Source organism: Ranitomeya variabilis, chromosome 7 (genome assembly GCF_051348905.1).
Source record: "Ranitomeya variabilis isolate aRanVar5 chromosome 7, aRanVar5.hap1, whole genome shotgun sequence".
NCBI lineage: Eukaryota > Metazoa > Chordata > Amphibia > Anura > Dendrobatidae > Ranitomeya > Ranitomeya variabilis.
Window position 1 is genome coordinate 92,956,287 of NC_135238.1, and position 23,700 is coordinate 92,979,986.

The window sequence follows — 23,700 nt, forward strand, 5'->3', positions numbered from 1 at the left end:
TTACTGGTTGGCCTGCCTCCTTGATCCACGCTATAAAGGCAAATTGCAAAATATTATGCCACATGAGAACTTGGAACTAATATTAGCAACCAAACAATCAACTCTTGTTGACCGTTTGCTTCAGGCATTCCCAGCACACAGCGCACGTGATCGTTCTCACACGAGCTCCAGGGGGCAGCAGACTAGGAGTGTTAGGGGTGCACACTTCAGAAGTGGCGTTGGACAGAGGGGTTTTCTGACCAGGTTGTGGAGTGATTTTGCTATGACCGCAGACAGGACAGGTACTGCTGCATCAATTGAAAGTGACAGGAGACAACATTTGTCCAGTATGGTTACTAACTATTTTTCATCCCTTATCGATGTTCTCCCTCAACCGTCATTCCCATTTGATTACTTGGCCTCCAAATTAGACACCTGGCCAGAATTGGCAGAATATGCATTGCAGGAGCTTGCTTGCCCGGCAGCAAGTGTCCTATCAGAAAGAGTATTCAGTGCTGCAGGTTCAATATTAACCGAAAAAAGGACTCGTCTGGCTACCCAAAATGTTGACGATCTAACATTCATTAAAATGAACCACAACTGGATTTCGAAATCTTTTGCCCCACCTTGCCCGGCCGACACCTAGCTTTCCTATGAAAAGCTCTTGCCTGTGAATTACTTTTCTAATGTCTAATTTGCTGCAGCTGATTGTACAGCATACGACATGTTTACACCTCCCTAAATGGCCAAACTCCCCACACGGGGCCGTGGTATCGCGACTTGGCGCAAGCACCCGTGAGACTGCTGTTTGTCTGAAGAGGTGGGTGTGCTCGCTTTTGGTTGACGGCATTGCTACTGGGTCCCTCATAGTACAATGTAGTGGCTCTGGCGGTGGTGGTGCGCACCCAACGTCAGACACACCGTTGTAACATGAGGGGCCCTGGGGCGGTCCCGCCGGCCTCAAGAGAGTTCCCCCTACCCCAGCTCAAAATGTGCTCTACCACGTGCAAAATTATGTCGCACAGCTCCACCAATCTTTAGTCTATTCGCTGACATCATTCAATGTCTGGCACTGACAATACAAATTTGTAGACATCTATGATGCAACTTAAAGTAGTCTGTGTCTGTGTCCTATATTGGCACCATTAAATAGTTACTGCCAAATTACTATGTCAGAAACTCAGTAGATGAGCCCACCCCTGTACCTAAGTATGCCACCTTTTTTTTTGTTTTGGTTGTTTTGCGAGACATTAACATCTATTTATATTTTGGGAGTACTGGGACAGACACTCCTTGCACTACTCCTCCACTCACCACCAAGCTGCCTGTGTATCCATGTAACCGCTGTAAAACTGCCATGAGCCTATTGTTTGTTATTTTAGGCCTTTGATAGCCTGTCTGCGGTCCCTACTTTAAATACTCCTCCACTCACCACCAAGCTGCCTGCCCGTGTATCCATGTAACCGCTGTAAAACTGTCATGAGCCTATTGTTTGTTATTTTAGGCCTTTGATAGCCTGTCTGCGGTCCCTACTTTAAATACTCCTCCACTCACCACCAAGCTGCCTGCCCGTGTATCCATGTAACCGCTGTAAAACTGCCATGAGCCTATTGTTTGTTATTTTAGGCCTTTGATAGCCTGTCTGCGGTCCCTACTTTAAATACTCCTCCACTCACCACCAAGCTGCCTGCCCGTGTATCCATGTAACCGCTGTAAAACTGCCATGAGCCTATTGTTTGTTATTTTAGGCCTTTGATAGCCTGTCTGCGGTCCCTACTTTAAATACTCCTCCACTCACCACCAAGCTGCCTGCCCGTGTATCCATGTAACCGCTGTAAAACTGCCATGAGCCTATTGTTTGTTATTTTAGGCCTTTGATAGCCTGTCTGCGGTCCCTACTTTAAATACTCCTCCACTCACCACCAAGCTGCCTGCCCGTGTATCCATGTAACCGCTGTAAAACTGCCATGAGCCTATTGTTTGTTATTTTAGGCCTTTGATAGCCTGTCTGCGGTCCCTACTTTAAATACTCCTCCACTCACCACCAAGCTGCCTGCCCGTGTATCCATGTAACCGCTGTAAAACTGCCATGAGCCTATTGTTTGTTATTTTAGGCCTTTGATAGCCTGTCTGCGGTCCCTACTTTAAATACTCCTCCACTCACCACCAAGCTGCCTGCCCGTGTATCCATGTAACCGCTGTAAAACTGCCATGAGCCTATTGTTTGTTATTTTAGGCCTTTGATAGCCTGTCTGCGGTCCCTACTTTAAATACTCCTCCACTCACCACCAAGCTGCCTGCCCGTGTATCCATGTAACCGCTGTAAAACTGCCATGAGCCTATTGTTTGTTATTTTAGGCCTTTGATAGCCTGTCTGCGGTCCCTACTTTAAATACTCCTCCACTCACCACCAAGCTGCTTGCCCGTGTATCCATGTAACCGCTGTAAAACTGCCATGAGCCTATTGTTTGTTATTTTAGGCCTTTGATAGCCTGTCTGCGGTCCCTACTTTAAATACTCCTCCACTCACCACCAAGCTGCCTGCCCGTGTATCCATGTAACCGCTGTAAAACTGCCATGAGCCTATTGTTTGTTATTTTAGGCCTTTGATAGCCTGTCTGCGGTCCCTACTTTAAATACTCCTCCACTCACCACCAAGCTGCCTGCCCGTGTATCCATGTAACCGCTGTAAAACTGCCATGAGCCTATTGTTTGTTATTTTAGGCCTTTGATAGCCTGTCTGCGGTCCCTACTTTAAATACTCCTCCACTCACCACCAAGCTGCCTGCCCGTGTATCCATGTAACCGCTGTAAAACTGCCATGAGCCTATTGTTTGTTATTTTAGGCCTTTGATAGCCTGTCTGCGGTCCCTACTTTAAATACTCCTCCACTCACCACCAAGCTGCCTGCCCGTGTATCCATGTAACCGCTGTAAAACTGCCATGAGCCTATTGTTTGTTATTTTAGGCCTTTGATAGCCTGTCTGCGGTCCCTACTTTAAATACTCCTCCACTCACCACCAAGCTGCCTGCCCGTGTATCCATGTAACCGCTGTAAAACTGCCATGAGCCTATATTTTATTGTGTTAGGCCTTCGAAGCCTGTCTGCGGTCCCTCCTTCCACTAGGCCTCCACTGACCAGACCACTGCTGCCCGTGTACCCCTGGAACCAATTTTAAAGTGCCTACAGCCAGCCCATTTTATTGTGTTAGGCCTTCGAAGCCTGTCTGCGGTCCCTCCTTCCACTAGGCCTCCACTGACCAGACCACTGCTGCCCGTGTACCCCTGGAACCAATTTTAAAGTGCCTACAGCCAGCCCATTTTATTGTGTTAGGCCTTCGAAGCCTGTCTGCGGTCCCTCCTTCCACTAGGCCTCCACTGACCAGACCACTGCTGCCCGTGTACCCCTGGAACCAATTTTAAAGTGCCTACAGCCAGCCCATTTTATTGTGTTAGGCCTTCGAAGCCTGTCTGCGGTCCCTCCTTCCACTAGGCCTCCACTGACCAGACCACTGCTGCCCGTGTACCCCTGGAACCAATTTTAAAGTGCCTACAGCCAGCCCATTTTATTGTGTTAGGCCTTCGAAGCCTGTCTGCGGTCCCTCCTTCCACTAGGCCTCCACTGACCAGACCACTGCTGCCCGTGTACCCCTGGAACCAATTTTAACGTGCCTACAGCCAGCCCATTTTATTGTGTTAGGCCTTCGAAGCCTGTCTGCGGTCCCTCCTTCCAATAGGCCTACACTGACAAAGGTACACCTGACAACAGACACATGGACCTGTAGGCATGGCCACGGAAGGTTACGTGTTATGGTTCTCAATGGCAAGAGAACATAGCCCAGCAAACATAAGAACTAGCTCTTGGAAGGATGGAAACTAAACTGACCATGAACTAAACCTGCCGCACAACTAACAGTAGCCGGGTAGCGTTGCCTGCGTTTTATCCCTAGACGCCCAGTGCCGGCCGGAGGACTAACTAATCCTGGCAGAGGAAAATATAGTCCTGGCTCACCTCTAGAGAAATTTCCCCGAAAGGCAGACAGAGGCCCCCACATATATTGGCGGTGATTTTAGATGAAAATGACACACGTAGTATGAAAATAGGTTTAGCAAAATTGAGGTCCGCTTACTAGATAGCAGAAGACAGAAAGGGCACTTTCATGGTCAGCTGAAAACCCTATCAAAACACCATCCTGAAATTACTTTAAGACTCTAGTATTAACTCATAACATCAGAGTGGCAATTTCAGATCACAAGAGCTTTCCAGACACAGAAACGAAACTACAGCTGTGAACTGGAACAAAATGCAAAAACAAACGAGGACTAAAGTCCAACTTAGCTGGGAGTTGTCTAGCAGCAGGAACATGCACAGAAAGGCTTCTGATTACAATGTTGACCGGCATGGAAGTGACAGAGGAGCAAGGCTAAATAGCGACTCCCACATCCTGATGGAAACAGGTGAACAGAGGGGATGATGCACACCAGTTCAATTCCACCAGTGGCCACCGGGGGAGCCCAAAATCCAATTTCACAACAGTACCCCCCCCTCAAGGAGGGGGCACCGAACCCTCACCAGAACCACCAGGGCGATCAGGATGAGCCCTATGAAAGGCACGGACCAGATCGGAGGCATGAACATCAGAGGCAGTCACCCAAGAATTATCCTCCTGACCGTATCCCTTCCATTTGACCAGATACTGGAGTTTCCGTCTGGAAACACGGGAGTCCAAGATTTTTTCCACAACGTACTCCAACTCGCCCTCAACCAACACCGGATCAGGAGGCTCAACGGAAGGCACAACCGGTACCTCATACCTGCGCAATAATGACCGATGAAAAACATTATGAATAGAAAAAGATGCAGGGAGGTCCAAACGGAAGGACACAGGGTTAAGAATCTCCAATATCTTGTACAGGCCGATGAACCGAGGCTTAAACTTAGGAGAAGAAACCCTCATAGGGACAAAACGAGAAGACAACCACACCAAGTCCCCAACACAAAGCCGAGGACCAACCCGACGCCGGCGGTTGGCAAAAAGCTGAGTCTTCTCCTGGGACAACTTCAAATTGTCCACTACCTGCCCCCAAATCTGATGCAACCTCTCCACCACAGCATCCACCCCAGGACAATCCGAAGATTCCACCTGACCAGAAGAAAATCGAGGATGAAACCCCGAATTACAGAAAAAAGGAGACACCAAGGTGGCAGAGCTGGCCCGATTATTGAGGGCAAACTCCGCTAAAGGCAAAAAAGCAACCCAATCATCCTGATCTGCAGACACAAAACACCTCAAATATGTCTCCAAGGTCTGATTCGTCCGCTCGGTCTGGCCATTAGTCTGAGGATGGAAAGCAGACGAGAAAGACAAATCTATGCCCATCCTAGCACAGAATGCTCGCCAAAATCTAGACACGAATTGGGTTCCTCTGTCAGAAACGATATTCTCCGGAATACCATGCAAACGGACCACATTTTGAAAAAACAGAGGAACCAACTCGGAAGAAGAAGGCAACTTAGGCAGGGGAACCAAATGGACCATCTTAGAGAAACGGTCACACACCACCCAGATGACAGACATCTTCTGAGAAACAGGAAGATCCGAAATAAAATCCATCGAGATGTGCGTCCAGGGCCTCTTCGGGATAGGCAAGGGCAACAACAATCCACTAGCCCGAGAACAACAAGGCTTGGCCCGAGCACAAACGTCACAAGACTGCACAAAGCCTCGCACATCTCGAGACAGGGAAGGCCACCAGAAGGACCTTGCCACCAAATCCCTGGTACCAAAGATTCCAGGATGACCTGCCAACGCAGAAGAATGAACCTCAGAAATGACTTTACTGGTCCAATCATCAGGAACAAACAGTCTACCAGGTGGGCAACGATCAGGTCTATCCGCCTGAAACTCCTGCAAGGCCCGCCGCAGGTCTGGAGAAACGGCAGACAATATCACTCCATCCTTAAGGATACCTGTAGGTTCAGAATTACCAGGGGACTCAGGCTCAAAACTCCTAGAAAGGGCATCCGCCTTAACATTCTTAGAACCCGGCAGGTAGGACACCACAAAATTAAACCGAGAGAAAAACAACGACCAGCGCGCCTGTCTAGGATTCAGGCGTCTGGCGGACTCAAGATAAATTAGATTTTTGTGGTCAGTCAATACCACCACCTGATGTCTAGCCCCCTCAAGCCAATGACGCCACTCCTCAAAAGCCCACTTCATGGCCAAAAGCTCCCGATTCCCAACATCATAATTGCGCTCGGCGGGCGAAAATTTACGCGAGAAAAAAGCACAAGGTCTCATCACGGAGCAATCGGAACTTCTCTGCGACAAAACCGCCCCAGCTCCGATTTCAGAAGCGTCGACCTCAACCTGAAAAGGAAGAGCAACATCAGGCTGACGCAACACAGGGGCGGAAGAAAAGCGGCGCTTAAGCTCCCGAAAGGCCTCCACAGCAGCAGGGGACCAATCAGCAACATCAGCACCCTTCTTAGTCAAATCAGTCAATGGTTTAACAACATCAGAAAAACCAGCAATAAATCGACGATAAAAGTTAGCAAAGCCCAAAAATTTCTGAAGACTCTTAAGAGAAGAGGGTTGCGTCCAATCACAAATAGCCTGAACCTTGACAGGATCCATCTCGATGGAAGAGGGGGAAAAAATATATCCCAAAAAGGAAATCTTTTGAACCCCAAAAACGCACTTAGAACCCTTCACACACAAGGAATTAGACCGCAAAACCTGAAAAACCCTCCTGACCTGCTGGACATGAGAGTCCCAGTCATCCGAAAAAATCAAAATATCATCCAGATACACAATCATAAATTTATCCAAATAATCACGGAAAATGTCATGCATAAAGGACTGAAAGACTGAAGGGGCATTTGAAAGACCAAAAGGCATCACCAAATACTCAAAGTGGCCCTCGGGCGTATTAAATGCGGTTTTCCACTCATCCCCCTGCTTAATTCGCACCAAATTATACGCCCCACGGAGATCTATTTTAGAGAACCACTTGGCCCCCTTTATGCGAGCAAACAAATCAGTCAGCAGTGGCAACGGATATTGATATTTAACCGTGATTTTATTCAAAAGCCGATAATCAATACACGGCCTCAAAGAGCCATCTTTCTTAGCCACAAAGAAAAAACCGGCTCCTAAGGGAGATGACGAAGGACGAATATGTCCCTTTTCCAAGGACTCCTTTATATATTCTCGCATAGCAGCATGTTCAGGCACAGACAGATTAAATAAACGACCCTTAGGGTATTTACTACCCGGAATCAAATCTATGGCACAATTGCACTCCCGGTGCGGAGGTAATGAACCAAGCTTAGGTTCTTCAAAAACGTCACGATATTCAGTCAAGAATTCAGGAATCTCAGAGGGAATAGATGATGAAATGGAAACCACAGGTACGTCCCCATGCGTCCCCTTACATCCCCAGCTTAACACAGACATAGCTTTCCAGTCAAGGACTGGGTTATGAGATTGCAGCCATGGCAATCCAAGCACCAACACATCATGTAGGTTATACAGCACAAGAAAGCGAATAATCTCCTGGTGATCCGGATTAATCCGCATAGTTACTTGTGTCCAGTATTGTGGTTTATTGCTAGCCAATGGGGTGAAGTCAATCCCCTTCAGGGGTATAGGAGTTTCAAGAGGCTCCAAATCATACCCACAGCGTTTGGCAAAGGACCAATCCATAAGACTCAAAGCGGCGCCAGAGTCGACATAGGCGTCCGCGGTAATAGATGATAAAGAACAAATCAGGGTCACAGATAGAATAAACTTAGACTGTAAAGTGCCAATTGAAACAGACTTATCAAGCTTCTTAGTACGCTTAGAGCATGCTGATATAACATGAGTTGAATCACCGCAATAGAAGCACAACCCATTTTTTCGTCTAAAATTCTGCCGTTCACTTCTGGACAGAATTCTATCACATTGCATATTCTCTGGCGTCTTCTCAGTAGACACCGCCAAATGGTGCACAGGTTTGCGCTCCCGCAGACGCCTATCGATCTGGATAGCCATTGTCATGGACTCATTCAGACCCGCAGGCACAGGGAACCCCACCATAACATCCTTAATGGCATCAGAGAGACCCTCTCTGAAATTCGCCGCCAGGGCGCACTCATTCCACTGAGTAAGCACAGCCCATTTACGGAATTTCGGGCAGTATATTTCAGCTTCGTCTTGCCCCTGAGATAGGGACATCAAGGCCTTTTCCGCCTGAAGCTCTAACTGAGGTTCCTCATAAAGCAACCCCAAGGCCAGAAAAAACGCATCCACATTGAGCAACGCAGGATCCCCTGGAGCCAATGCAAAAGCCCAATCCTGAGGGTCGCCCTGGAGCAAGGAAATCACAATCCTGACCTGCTGAGCAGGATCTCCAGCAGAGCGAGATTTCAGGGACAAAAACAACTTGCAATTATTTTTGAAATTTTGAAAGCAAGATCTATTCCCCGAGAAAAATTCAGGCAAAGGAATTCTAGGTTCAGATATAGGAACATGAACAACAAAATCTTGTAAATTTTGAACTTTCGTGGTGAGATTATTCAAACCTGCAGCTAAACTCTGAATATCCATTTTAAACAGGTGAACACAGAGCCATTCCAGGATTAGAAGGAGAGAGAGAGAGAAAGGCTGCAATATAGGCAGACTTGCAAGAGATTCAATTACAAGCACACTCAGAACTGAAGGGGAAAAAAAAAAAAAAATCTTCAGCAGACTTCTCTTTTCTCTCCTTTCTCTGTCAATTAATTTAACCCTTTGTTGCCGGTCAAACTGTTATGGTTCTCAATGGCAAGAGAACATAGCCCAGCAAACATAAGAACTAGCTCTTGGAAGGATGGAAACTAAACTGACCATGAACTAAACCTGCCGCACAACTAACAGTACCCGGGTAGCGTTGCCTGCGTTTTATCCCTAGACGCCCAGCGCCGGCCGGAGGACTAACTAATCCTGGCAGAGGAAAATATAGTCCTGGCTCACCTCTAGAGAAATTTCCCCGAAAGGCAGACAGAGGCCCCTACATATATTGGCGGTGATTTTAGATGAAAAGGACACACGTAGTATGAAAATAGGTTTAGCAAAATTGAGGTCCGCTTACTAGATAGCAGAAGACAGAAAGGGCACTTTCATGGTCAGCTGAAAACCCTATCAAAACACCATCCTGAAATTACTTTAAGACTCTAGTATTAACTCATAACATCAGAGTGGCAATTTCAGATCACAAGAGCTTTCCAGACACAGAAACGAAACTACAGCTGTGAACTGGAACAAAATGCAAAAACAAACGAGGACTAAAGTCCAACTTAGCTGGGAGTTGTCTAGCAGCAGGAACATGCACAGAAAGGCTTCTGATTACAATGTTGACCGGCATGGAAGTGACAGAGGAGCAAGGCTAAATAGCGACTCCCACATCCTGATGGAAACAGGTGAACAGAGGGGATGATGCACACCAGTTCAATTCCACCAGTGGCCACCGGGGGAGCCCAAAATCCAATTTCACAACAGTTACGTGTCCTTTGTGGCTCAATGGGTTAATGTATTGGATGCATGGTCCACACAGGGGACAGCCTGCTAAGTCTGTCTGCAGTCCCTAATTCAAGTTGTCCTCAACTGAATAAAGCTGAGCTTCTACCTTCCGGCTCTGATTAACTGCTGTTTTTAAACACATTGGTGGTTCCGGCCTACTAACGGTGTCTGCCCCTGCCTGGTGTTGCCCTCAACTGAATAAAGCTGAGCTTCAACCTTCTGGCTCTCATTAAGTGTTTTTTAAAAAACAAAATGGTGGTTAGGGCCTACTAACGGCTTCTGCCCCTCCCTGGTGTTGCCCTCAACTGAATAAAGCTGAGCTTCAACCTTCTGGCTCTCATTAAGTGTTTTTTAAAAAACAAAATGGTGTTTAGGGCCTACTAACGGTGTCTGCCCCTCCCTTGTGTTGCCCTCAACTGAATAAAGCTGAGCTTCAACCTTCTGGCTCTCATTAAGTGTTTTTTAAAAAAGAAAATGGTGGTTAGGGCCTACTAACGGCTTCTGCCCCTCCCTGGTGTTGCCCTCAACTGAATAAAGCTGAGCTTCTACCTTCCGGCTCTGATTAACTGCTGTTTTTAAACACATTGGTGGTTCCGGCCTACTAACGGTGTCTGCCCCTGCCTGGTGTTGCCCTCAACTGAATAAAGCTGAGCTTCTACCTTCCGGCTCTGATTAACTGCTGTTTTTAAACACATTGGTGGTTCCGGCCTAGTAACGGTGTCTGCCCCTGCCTGGTGTTGCCCTCAACTGAATAAAGCTGAGCTTCAACCTTCTGGCTCTCATTAAGTGTTTTTTAAAAAACAAAATGGTGGTTAGGGCCTACTAACGACGTCTGCCCCTCCCTGGTGTTGCCCTCAACTGAATAAAGCTGAGCTTCTACCTTCCGGCTCTGATTAACTGCTGTTTTTAAACACATTGGTGGTTCCGGCCTACTAACGGTGTCTGCCCCTGCCTGGTGTTGCCCTCAACTGAATAAAGCTGAGCTTCAACCTTCTGGCTCTCATTAAGTGTTTTTTAAAAAACAAAATGGTGGTTAGGGCCTACTAACGGTGTCTGCCCCTGCCTGGTGTTGCCCTCAACTGAATAAAGCTGAGCTTCTACCTTCCGGCTCTGATTAACTGCTGTTTTTAAACACATTGGTGGTTCCGGCCTACTAACGGTGTCTGCCCCTGCCTGGTGTTGCCCTCAACTGAATAAAGCTGAGCTTCAACCTTCTGGCTCTCATTAAGTGTTTTTTAAAAAACAAAATGGTGGTTAGGGCCTACTAACGGCGTCTGCCCCTCCCTGGTGTTGCCCTCAACTGAATAAAGCTGAGCTTCTACCTTCCGGCTCTGATTAACTGCTGTTTTTAAACACATTGGTGGTTCCGGCCTACTAACGGTGTCTGCCCCTGCCTGGTGTTGCCCTCAACTGAATAAAGCTGAGCTTCAACCTTCTGGCTCTCATTAAGTGTTTTTTAAAAAACAAAATGGTGGTTAGGGCCTACTAACGGCTTCTGCCCCTCCCTGGTGTTGCCCTCAACTGAATAAAGCTGAGCTTCAACCTTCTGGCTCTCATTAAGTGTTTTTTAAAAAACAAAATGGTGGTTAGGGCCTACTAACGGCTTCTGCCCCTCCCTGGTGTTGCCCTCAACTGAATAAAGCTGAGCTTCAACCTTCTGGCTCTCATTAAGTGTTTTTTTAAAAACAAAATGGTGGTTAGGGCCTACTAACGGTGTCTGCCCCTCCCTGGTGTTGTCCTCAACTGAACAAAGCTGAGCTTCCACATTCTGGCTTTCGGCCTATACTATCAGATATTAAACTGCATTTGGCCTACTAGTGTGGTTAGGCCCTTGAAACAGTGTCTGCTGCTCTTGGGTTTGCTACTCCACTGAACAAAGCAATGCCGCCTGTTTAGTCCTGTTACCAATTTTGATCTGCATTTAGCCTACTTTATTCTTTGGCCCTATATCTGTTTCCTCATCATCCTGCCCATTGCCCAGCCACTGCTAGATGAGTCTGCTGGTACATTGACCTAGACCACTACATTCCCCTTGTACTCTACACAGCCAGAATCTGACCCTGCTGAAAGTAAGGTTCCCCTTCCCGCATATTGTACCACCTTACACAGGGACAAAGAGGAAGGTGCAGATGAAAGTGCAGGTTCCTTCATCAGGTGGGGGGGCATACTCGTTGGCGACGTCACTGGCACAGGGCCACTCAGAGTACACAAAAGTGTCGCTGCTGGTGGGAGGCGCCCCCGCCATGCAAACACACCGCCGTACTTTGAGGGGCCCTGTGCCAGTGCCAATGCGAACGAGTGGGCCCCCCCCTGCTTGCTCAGGATCACAGCACTTGCAACGTTGAAATACTTACCTCTCCCTGCTCCACCGCCATGACGTAGTCCATGTTTCCTGGGCCCACTAAAACCTTGAACCAGCCCTACCCCCACAACTTTTGCCAAATGACCCCCAATTTCCAGTGCCCAACTATTATTATAAAGTTAATTAAGATTGACAAGCTTCAGAAAACAAGAATGGATGTTTTTGGCAGTAAAATGTGCACTGTAGGTGTTTTCCTGGCCTCCACTCACTGCCGGCTATTCTTCCCCATTGACTTGCATTGGGTTTCGTGTTTCGGTCGATCCCCAACTTTTAGCGATAATCGGCCGACTTCACTCAACTCGACTCTGGACTAAATCGGGTTTCACAAAACCAGACTCGATCTTAAAAAAATGAAAGTCGCTCAACCCTAATGCTGACAAATGTTCAACCCCACAAGTCTGAACAGAGGGGGGGTATGTAAGGCAGTGACCGGTGTCATATGCGAGGGTCGCTATGTATCCCCCAGGATGTGCTTAGAAGCATATTAGATCCGCTGGATTGCCCTGTGCTCACAGCAGGTTTGCCTGTGAGACACAGGGAAGAATAAAAGTGAGTGTGAACTGGATCAAGTTATTTGACCCAGAAATTATTCAGGTAAACCCAGTATGGGCTTTTATTTTTGAAACGGACTGCAGGAAGGTAGTGGGGCCGGTCCGTTTCCTCCAGCCCAGATCTTATAGTGGCCCATGGCCATAGAATCTGGAGGAAAGAAAAAAAACCCTGCAAGAGAGTTTGGGTGTGTCAGTGTTGGTCTGGGAGTCAGACCTAGCAGGAGCTTTATGAGGAGCTCTGTCCGTGTGGTGCAACACGGGCCAGGCAAAGCCTAAAAAGCTTGACACCCCAGCGTACACGGTGGTGTATTACGTTCACGGCAACGGATTGTGGACTGTCGTTATTTTTCCTGGCTGCATACTGAAAGACTTGTTTGCTTATTTTTCTGGTTTGTGAGTATGCTGTGAAATAAACAAGACTTTGTTTCAACTTTATATGGGTCACTGCCTATTCACTGCACAGCAAGGACATCGCTGCATCACAACAGGTACAACAAACTACACACGCATGACACTAATTAAATATCTTATGGATATCTATCTACCCAATATCGATCTATATCTTTGCAGATCTATTCTAACATGCCAGAGAGACAAAAATGCATCCGGCACAAAAGGTCATAAAAATGCATGGAAAAATGCATGTGAGCTGAGGTGTGGGATTCACTGGGAAATTTAGCTGCGTGAAAGCAAACACTGATCATGGGAACGTACCCTAACAGTCGGGGCGGGAACTCGAGCATGCTGCTTGAGCACCCGCGATAATCAAGTAACGAGCGCACCTGAACACCCCAATGCTCAATCGAATGTGGAGCAGTTGCGAGCATGCTCGTTCTTCACTAGTTAGAATTAAAAAAAAAAATTGTGATCACTTTTTTACTCATCACTGCCCTTCGCTGAGCAGGAAGCATCCAAATAAATGGCAAACTCATCACAACTGTTGCTCTCTGCAGGAGGAGCAGTGATTGAGAAGGCAGAGCACATATAGACTGTTTTACTGATACTGCTAGCCAAGGAAAGCAGTGTCAAGTAAGATGGACAGCAGGAGATGTGGGAGGAGAGATCAGCAATGAGGGAGCTGTAGTGGAAGAAGTGGGGGAGACTGAACTGTGGAAGGAGAGGGGGGAATTAATCAATAAAGCCATCAGTAAGTGCTCTGTCTTCTCTGTCCAATTATTTTTATTGAGTTTTTTAGATGGGGAGGTTATACATTACACTCAAAAGTATATTGTGGGGGTCAGCTTGTGCTCTAGTCCACTGGTCGAGACCACATGGACCAGAGATCATTCCACTGAATCACCTAAACCGAAAATACCCTCTCGGCCAGCAGAGGGCATACCTCTAAGCCACAACATATAAACCTAAAAAAACCTGCTAGGTTGCAAGATAAAAAAACAGATGTATACGGAAATTGACAACCGCACAGAAGAGGTAACAAAGGACAAATTTTATTGAAGTAACAAATGCACAATAATACAATACTTAAATAAGGACAAAAATGATGAAAGGGAAGGCGTGCCAATAGCACCACCAGCAAAACAGATGTAAATTAATTGCTGGAAAAGGACACAGCAAGTTCAGGCTACCTGACTTCACAACCACGCTGGAAAATGCCCAGGGATGAGGACAGTGGCAAACAGTGGTATAACAAGATAAATCAAAACTCCAAATGGATAAGATAAAAGTTAAAGTAACCAGTATGTCCATGGAGTGAACACATTGAGCATGGCATATAACAATGTCACTGCACTAAATCAAAACAGGGCATAGAGATGTACCTAGCACCGGTACCTCCAAGTCTAAGGGAAAATGTGTGCATGCTGAAGATGTTAGAGAACATTACCTTGAGACATGGTGGCAACCGGGCACCAGCGTGGTGTGAGCAGGAAGAGACCTCGACGTACGTTTCGCCTTTGCGGGCTTCGTCATTCCACTGAATGTCTGCTCTCTTTTAATGTGGGCACAATACTACTCAGACAACACAGGGTGAGGGTAAAACAGTGTGGCAACACTTTGTTGAACCATGAACAGATAATAACATATAGAACAGTTCCAGCAAAATACCCAAGATGGTGCAAAATTAGAGTCTCAACGTTTCACTGACTCGCAGAGATTAAAGCAGCTATGACTTCCAGGGCCGACTACTCCCATTTGTGGTACACACAGAGAGGATGTAACGACAAGCTTAGGAACCTGACAGTCCATTGAGGCATGAGGCCAAGGGACCAAAGGGTCACAACCAGGCTTCTCCGTACATCTCCATGGAGCCAGGTGACCGGTGGGTGCCAATCCTGGCTTTCCCAAACCTATCCATGAGGTTCAGGTGATCAGTGGTTCCAAATCCTGGCTACCTCTAACATATCCATGGGCTCAGTGATGGTCAATGGAGTTGATATGTATTCTTTCAGATGGGGCCATGGTCCCCTAAGCTGGTATCCTGTAAAATATCAAATCTGTGGTACTCTCAACCAAAAAAAATTGTCCCACCCTCCTACCCTCAATTTCATTTATGAATTCTTCAGGCTGCCATTGTTTGAGATTGTAAGCAATATTTCATTTTTTGTGAAATCTGTGCTCAAGCTTAAACACTATGAACTTGTCCTGCTGTACTTCTCCAGCCCTTACTTACTCATAGAAGCCCTTGGGACTCAGCTCTCCATGAACTGCATTATTGACCTGCTGTTCTCCAGGGGAAATACTGTTATCTGGGTGGTGGTTGACAGGTTCAGTAAACAGTGTAATTTTGTTCCTATGTGTGGGATGCCAAACACTCAAACTTTAAGAAAATTAATTATTGAACACACTGTGCATTTACATGGTATTCCAGAAAATATAGTTTCTTACTAGGGAACTGAGTTTGTTTCAAAGTGCTGGAGGGCTTTTTGTAACCAGATCAATGTAGATCAGGTGCTTACAACCAAGGGAGTAATGGTCAAACTGAACATGCCAACCAGACACTGGAAACAATTTATTTGGTCTTATGTCTCTGACCATCAGTTTAATTGGGAGAAATATCTGCCTCTAGCCGTATTCGCCATAAACAATCAGTTTCAAGAATCTCTTAAAGGGAAGCTGTCACCAGTTTTTTAGTTTGTCAACAAATGCCATGACCTTTATCTACTGCTGTTATGCATTCCTCAAAGGGTTACATTGTCAACTGACGACTACTGCATACCACAAAATTATCATTTGATTTGGTCCTGCGCTGTATTTAAATGAGGTTCCACTTAAGATCTCTTAGTTTTCTGCAATCTTGGGTATCATTCTTGCTTTGTATGAACCGTCTAGTTTGTTTACCAGAAATAGTGGGGAGTAGAATCCCTCGCTACTTTCTTGAGGGGGACCTCTGGAGAATGCTTTACTCACCAGGTCTAAAACCTCGCACTCCAGGGCCTCTTGTTCCTCTGAAGAGAATCGAAGGGTTATCATGACAAAATTCTGGGTAGGGAGTGATGGAAGTCTATCCGCAGGCCCGCCCTGACAAGAATTAATATCCAGGGACTGTTTGAAATCTTCTCCCAGGCCGGAAGAAAACGGGATAGTCTGCCCCCCACCAGTGTAGGACCGTCACTTCGAGGGTTTCCTATCCCAAGAGGAACTTCTTAAAAGGAAAACTTTGCCCTTCTTCCTCCCTTCAACCCATCTGCTCTGCTCTTTTGGGGCCTCCTCCTTAAGAATTTTCTACTCTGAAAGGATCATTTTGTGTGGGAGCAGCCAGATTAGGGAAACCTTTTGTCTTATCCCCATCTTCTAGAGGATGCCATCCAATGTTTCCCCAAACAAGAACTATCCTTCTCAGGGAATTGAGCATAATTTTAATTTGGTCTGCAGATCTCCCAGCCAGCATTTGAGCCAAAGTGTCCTATGGGTTGCATTTGAGAGGGCTGCAGACTTAGATGCTAATCTAACTGAGTCGGCTGAGGAATCTGCCAAAAAGGCTGCTGCCCCTCATATTAAAGGATGGACTCTAGCACTTCATTCCTGGGCACCCCCTCCCAGAGCTGTTTCTCTAGCCGATCCACCCAGATCATAAGGGATCTAAACGTGCAGGTAGCTGCTATGGCGGGCCTACGATTACTTCCCGATGTTTCCCATGCCCCTTTAAGGCCAAGTGCACACATTGCAGAACTGCAGCGTAAATTTCCATGGCAATTCTGCAACTTTTGCCGCGGGTATATGGCATGCGGAATTCGTATGCGTTTTCCCGCTAAACACTAGCGTTTCGCAAGCAAGCTTGCAGAATGCTAGCGTTTTCCAAGCGATCTGCAGCATCGCTTGGAAAACTGATTGACAGGTTGGTCACACTTGTCAAACATAGTGTTTGACAAGTGTGACCAACTTTTTACTATTGATGCTGCCTATGCAGCATCAATAGTAAAAAGATCTAATGCTAAAAAAATTTTAAAAAAATTAAAAAATGGTTATTCTTACCGACAGCCCCCAATCTCCTCTACGATGCATTCGGCGGCTTCCGTTCCCAGGGATGCTTTGTGCGAAGGACCTGGGATGACGTCACAGTCACATGACTATCTAATGACTATCTAATAGTCAGTAGGTGTACACAGCATAATTACATAGACAAGGCATATATACTAAAATAACATATCAACTTGTAAGAGATGAACAGTGCTGCACCACGCCGTCCCCACCCTCCCGACGCGCGTTTCGGATCAACCTTCCTCAAGGGGGTGGGGGCGGCGTGGTGCAGCACTGTTCATCTCTTACAAGTTGGTATGTTACTTTAGTATATATGCCTTGTCTATGTAATTATGCTGTGTACACCTACTGACTATTAGATATATATTGTATGGTACTGCTTATGTATGTTGATGGACATCTGTTTATATGCACTCTTTTTACTGGAGTAGTTATTTTTTACCACGATGTCTGTACCGCTCTGTCCCTCATTAGGCAGTTCAGGTGTGTTTGCCAATTTTAGCTTTGTATTTTCTTTTTGTATTCATTATTTTTGGACCAGTACACTGTCCTCTTTGTGGTGCTCTAGTTCATCAGTGTGTCCTGCACATCCTAGTGATTTGGCTTCTACGTCATATGTGTGTTTATGATGTTTGGATATTTGTATAGAAGCCTTGCATGTTTCCTATGTTTCTATTCCCACATGGTGGGCATAGCCCCATACGGGAAGTAAGCGGATCAATGCATTCCTATGTGTGAAGAATCCCCGCGATTCCGCAAATTAATGAACATGCTGCGTTCTTTTCCAGAATGCGTTCTATTAATAGGATGCTTAATGTGAGCTTTTTTTGTGGTTTTATCGCGTTTTTATAGCGAAAAAAATGCGAAAAATCAGGAACGTGTGCATACAGCCTAAAGAAGGAATCTGCCTCCTTGTTTAATGGGTCTTTTAAGGTCACCATGTCCTCAAAGGGGAGGGCAAATTTTTTAGAAGCTTTTGCTACTGCAACATCTAATTTTGGAGCCTTATCCCAGGATGCAGATGCTGAATCCTCGAAGGGGTATTTCATTTTAAGGGATGGAACTGAAGAATTTTTTCTATCGGGTTTCTTCCATTCTTTTTTGATCAGGGCCTGTATATTTTCATTCAAGAGAAATGGTCTCCGCTTTTTCTGGGCTAATCCCTCAAACATGATATCCTGCACCGTTTTTTCTGGCCAAGGGTTTATCACCCCTATAGTGGATCTTACAGCCTACACCAGGCTTTCTACCTCCTCTAGAGGAAAACAGTGGAGCACCCCCCTTCATCGTCCGAGGATGGGTCTGATATATCCGAGTCTTTTCCCTCGGAGCTAGAGGAGTCAGACTGGGGGTGCTTGGCGGCTTTCTGTTCTCTAACCTTATCCCCCTGCGAGAGGGATCTAAAGATATTTTTGACCTCCGATTTAATCACCGATCTTAGCTCTGAGGCAAAGTTTGGGGTCTCTTCACACAACACCTGCTCTGTGCAGGAATAGCATAGTCTCCTATACCAGGTGACTGGTAATTCTCCGTTACACAATGGGCAACTCCTGTGTTTGACTTTTCCCACTCGTTTCCTTCCCTGAATAATGAGAGAAGAAAAGGGGGAACCCAATTTCAAGGTGAACTTTCACGAAGATCACTCACCAATCAGATGCAGCCATGGGTACCAGTTCTGGAGGAGATACAGGGTCCATTAAGGGGGTTTTTCAGGATGGAGACTTGTCCATTGTGCCGGATCTCCTGTTGTGTGGAGTGGAATGGCTGCTGGAACGTCCGCTCCGCTTGCCTGCAGAATCATGCCTTTTAGGTTGCTGCTTCTGTCTCTGGCGCTGCTGCTGCGGTTGCTGATGCTGCTGCTCCTGCGGTTCACTGTCCTCCATCATGCCGGGAGCCGTTAGATGCAGGGAGCGTCTCCATACATTTTCTCCCTTTTAAATAAGCTGCCCGGCATCCTCGGCCCTACTTCCGGTTAACCTGTGTGCTCCGACTTTCATCCGTGTGTGCGCTGGCCAGGAAACCTGGAAACCCTGCACCTGCAATTTGGTGTGGCGGATGCGCTCCCCCCACTCTCCCTGCAAGACCCATCGGTCCCAGCGATGGTGGCTTCAGGGCACCTCCCCAGCCACAGCAGGGGCCCCCCTGCTGCCTGAACTGGCCTGGCCTGGCCGGGCCTGGCCGGGCCTGGCCCAACTTCATCTGAAATCTTCATCCAGGTACATTCTGAAGGTTCCCCATCAGGGACAGGAAACCAACTGATGCGAGGGAGAGGTACCGCCTTTTAATCTGTAGGTTTATTGTCCCTGAAGGGTGGATCCCCTCTCTCCATGGTGCGGTCATGGGCGAAGGAGAAAATGAGGTGGGTACCCCCGTATTTTTGATAACCAGCCAAGGTATAGCAGTTGTGGGCTCATATTATCAGGCAGGGAAGGTCTCCGGTTATTGGGCAAATCCCAGCCTAAAAATACAAGCCCACAGCCATACCAGAATTAGCGCATCACATTAAAGCCCTGCGGTTAGTAATGGAGAGGTGCCTCCATTATCCCATTAAAACACACACACAGAAAAAAATATTTTATTTGAATAAAGTCTCCCCCACACTATCCCTTGTTCACCGATTTATAGAACCCGTCCCCCCCTATCCCCACAAAAAAAGTGCAGGTCCGAAGTAATCCACGTTCCTCAATGTCTCTGGCATCTGTGAAAAGCAGTAAAGTGACAGCTATTCACAGGCGCCGGGCAGTGGCTCACTTTGTTGCTATTCACATTCATCGGGGAAATCGAGTAATATGGACATCTGACCAGTGTGTAAATATTTTGGGTAACAAATTGGTGAACTAGGGAGTGTCTATTGTTTTTACTTCAGTCTTTTTATGCTTTTCAGATATCCTTTTCTGGACTGCTTCTGACTTGTTGGATTACTTCGGACCTGCATTTTTTGGGTTGTGTTTTTTCAATAAATTGGTGAATGAGGGAAGTGTGGGGGAGTCTTTATTCAAGTAAAGTAAGTAAAGTGTTTTTTTCCCTCTGTGTGCTTCTATTTTTCATTACTGGGTTAGTAATGGGGGTGTTTGATAGACACCTCTCCATTACTAACTCCAGAGGTTGATGGCAGCTTTGATTTTTGACAAATCACCGCTGTCATGAACCCCAAACCCTGATTGCCAACGCACCAGGGCAATCTGGAAGAGATGGGCAAAGCACCAGAACTGGTGCATCTAATGTGGTGCGCCAATTCTGGGGTGGCTATGGGCTTGTATTTTTAGGCTGAGAAGGGTCCAATAACCATGGACCTTCCCAGCCTGACAATAGAAGCCTGCAGCTGTCTATTGTACCTTGGCTGGTTATCAAAAATAGGGAAGACCCACATCATTTTTTTAAATTATCTATTTATTTATTAAAGCTATCCTAAAAAAAACCTGCATAAATTCACTTACAACGCATGTGCATCTGATGCAAGTCTATTGGGAAATTCCACATAATAGACTGAGGATTCCCGCAAGAGAAATTGCCATATTGCGGCTCGGAAACCCGCACAGCAGGTGATTTTATGCAGCGTAAAAAAGAAGCGCAGTGGGTATGAGATTTCTATTTATCTGATCCACTGAGTTTGTACAGTACAGCGCAGCGTTGTTTTGGACACAGCGAAAATATGATACGTCCAGAAAGCGAGTATTACTGGTTATGGGCACGCGGCCTTAGTTAGTTGGTTTCATCAGTCTTTCCCTGAAAAACCTGGTCCTAGGGATCCAGAGGCCTCTACTAAATGGGAGGGGGTACTGTCACATCCGTGTCTGAACATATTGCTGCAACCCCTGTCCTGATTGCCATCTTCTCTGGTTTCCAATGCAGCTCTGGTCCCAAGGGACTGCTCTGCAGCTTTGCCTGCTTATACAGCATCTACTTTGAATACCGGTAGCAACTTTCCCAGTGCAAGTCTATGAAACTCAGTAAAAGGCTTCATAGACTTACATTGAAAGTTCACAAATAAATCTTTGGGTGAGCTGGCTAGTCTGGTTTCAGGTCATATATTGAAGTGACTTGGGAAGAAGGTGATCGGTAAGCATTTTAATACTTTTATACAACGCTACATGGATAATTAGGACGGATTACGTAGTTTTATATGTAGATTGTACATTTGCTTTTCACATTATTTAGTGTAAGTATTATAATTATAGTTCAATTTATTGTTTTACTTAGTTTTTATTCCTAAAAAGCATTTTCCATATTAACCAAATCAAATTTCTTACCTCTTCAATTTCAGAATTTAAATGGTTACAAAGGCATTCAACTGTTCCTAATGTAGTTATTGCTTCTGGAATTCCAGCTCTGGTGTGAGCTAAACAAGAAAGCAATTCCCCTGCCAATCAGAAATGACTGTTTTAACATTAACACAATCAACTGAAATATTTAAAAGGTTTGAGCCAAGTTTGCAAGTTATTTACAATTTAATGGATGGTTACTTACCAATACCATGCACAGCTACATTCCCTTCATTCTCTAGGGGACTACCAGAGAAAGTGACAGGACTATCTCCAGAAGTTAGGATCGGGGAAGACCCAGCAGTCGAACACCAAAAGGATGAGCAAATTGTCACCTACCCAATGTACAGAAATAACTTAAAACTTCACAAACCTTTTATGAACCACTGAAAAGACCATTTCCCTATGTATCTTCTTCTAAATTTTGAGTGACCTCAACAAATTCTTAGCAAAAAAGTATAGGCATTTGGGGTGTGGTCTAGGCAGTGAGGTAGAAAGATGTGAATGTTTACAGCACCTGCTCCTAGACCCTTTATAATCTACCATTTCTGAGAAAGTGAAGATAAAATCTCACAAACAAGATCCCCTGCTTATCAAAATCTGCTGGGAGATCACGAAACACTTTGGACCTGGACTCTCTCTATAGACTGTGACTACAAGGTGACTCTCCTGCTAGATTGGGAGAGGAAGAAGAAAAACCTGTCATCTTGCAGGCTGTGCTCAGAAGAGACCTTTTGTGGAAGGAAACAGCTCTAACCGATGCTGCGGTCTGATGCGGTGAGAAGCATGGATGTCTCTCACAGTGCGGAGGAGCCCTATCAGAGGCAAGTGTAAGGTGAGGAAAAAGACCTGAAGGCATAACAAGAAGATCCCCTCATTGGCTGAAGAGAGATCTCTCCTCATTATCTGGGGGTGAGTGCCAAGCTTGAATAAATATAGTGGCTTTTGCTTCTTTCCTGGTGTCCCGAGCAGGTAACGCCACTTAGCCTGCCCTTGGAACATACTCTGCCGTCTTAAGAGGCATCAGTGAGGGACAATCAACATCATCCCTCCTCCACATATACACGCCTTGCAGTGAAATCCTGCACTACACAAAGTCACTCATTCCCTTTACGACTTTCCTCATAAAAGAGTGCTACTGTAATTTTTCAGGCCCCCTTTTATAGGAGGATGCATATCACATACTGATCACTTTTCAGAAGAAATCTGCATTTCAGTGATTGAGGTCTTCGGCCTAATTTTTCATCTTTTACAACATTCTAAGCTACAAGACCTTTGAATAAATCAGGGTTTTTGACCTAATTTTTTCAACTGCTGAATCTCTACAGTAGAATATTGCATATTACACCATTACTATATATCTGCTGCCATCTACTGGACATTCTGAATTACGACATCTACAAGATCTCCACCTCATGTACCGTTAATAATATATTTGCCCGCTCACATCTAAAGCATGGTTAAACTCAGCAAAGAGAGCACAAAAGAAACTGAACACTTAAAAATCCAAGAAATAAGGCAAACTAGATAAATTTTTGGAAGAAAAAAAAAAACTATCTACACCATAAGCAACTTTCAAAAAGACAACTTTCCATTCCTTCAGCTCGGCACCAAATGAGGACTCAGAATCTAACAATAAAGACTGAGAGCGAATATCAATCTGCAGACTCAGCACCAATATCTACATCACTCCTTAAAAAGACTTTGGCACAAGCAATGAAACCTTTGATGAATTAAATAAAATTCTCAAACACACTGAAGGAACAAATGACCTTCAACCAACACCAGCTCAGCCCTTTTATTCTTGCTCTAGAAGGCCAAGAGAACAGAAGTAGATGCAAGAACTAGCTAATTAAAGGAGTCCTGGAATCTTTTCCCCCATTGTCTCCAGACTAAGTCACCAAAGAGATATTTTCTTCTATACTCAGCTATGACAGAGGTGAAAATATAAGAGTCCACAGAGGCTTACAACTAAGACCCTTGGTCCCGCCGTGAATATACGGTCTTCTGAGTTTTGTAGATTCCTCATCTATCCTTAGAAAGAGAAATACCATCTCTATCCTACAACAGCACACCAATACAAATCTTCCAAGACATTGCCTAATCTATCTTGGCAAAGAGAAGGAAGATTAGACCTCTGCTTGAAGTCTTACTTGCAAACAAATTAAACTATAGATGGCTATTCCCCTTCGGTGTTGCCGTTTTAAAAGACAGGAAACAAATTTCCATTTGCACTACAGAAGACCTTCAAAAAGTTTGGGATGTTCTACAAATTACCCCAGCTCCCAGTTCCTTCTTGGATGCCACTAGAAGACAGCTTCATTTTCCCACATTTGCACTTGACCAGGTCAGTACACAAATCGATCTCTCCTAAGACCAGGAAACAAGCCTCAATACATTCAAGTTGCATGAGTCTTAGAACAGATGCCCAATGCACATTGCCTTTTGGTGCCCCCTCTCCTATTTCTTCCCATACGTTGTGGGAATTCCCTATTTCCTTATGATACAGGAAAGATATATATCTTGGTACCGTGTTAGCCAGTACCGCATTTTTATTATCA

The 23,700-nt window shown here is 45.6% G+C and overlaps 1 protein-coding gene across 1 annotated transcript in view; it reads right to left on the reverse strand.

Moving 5' to 3' along the window:
• ANKAR (ankyrin and armadillo repeat containing) overlaps positions 1–23,700 on the reverse strand; it is an 898,322-nt gene that overhangs the window by 97,423 nt on the left and 777,199 nt on the right. Inside the window, exon 23 of the mRNA XM_077275585.1 lies at positions 21,128–21,237. Within this exon, the coding sequence (XP_077131700.1) occupies positions 21,128–21,237 (110 nt within the window). The remainder of the gene's footprint in view (positions 1–21,127; positions 21,238–23,700) is intronic.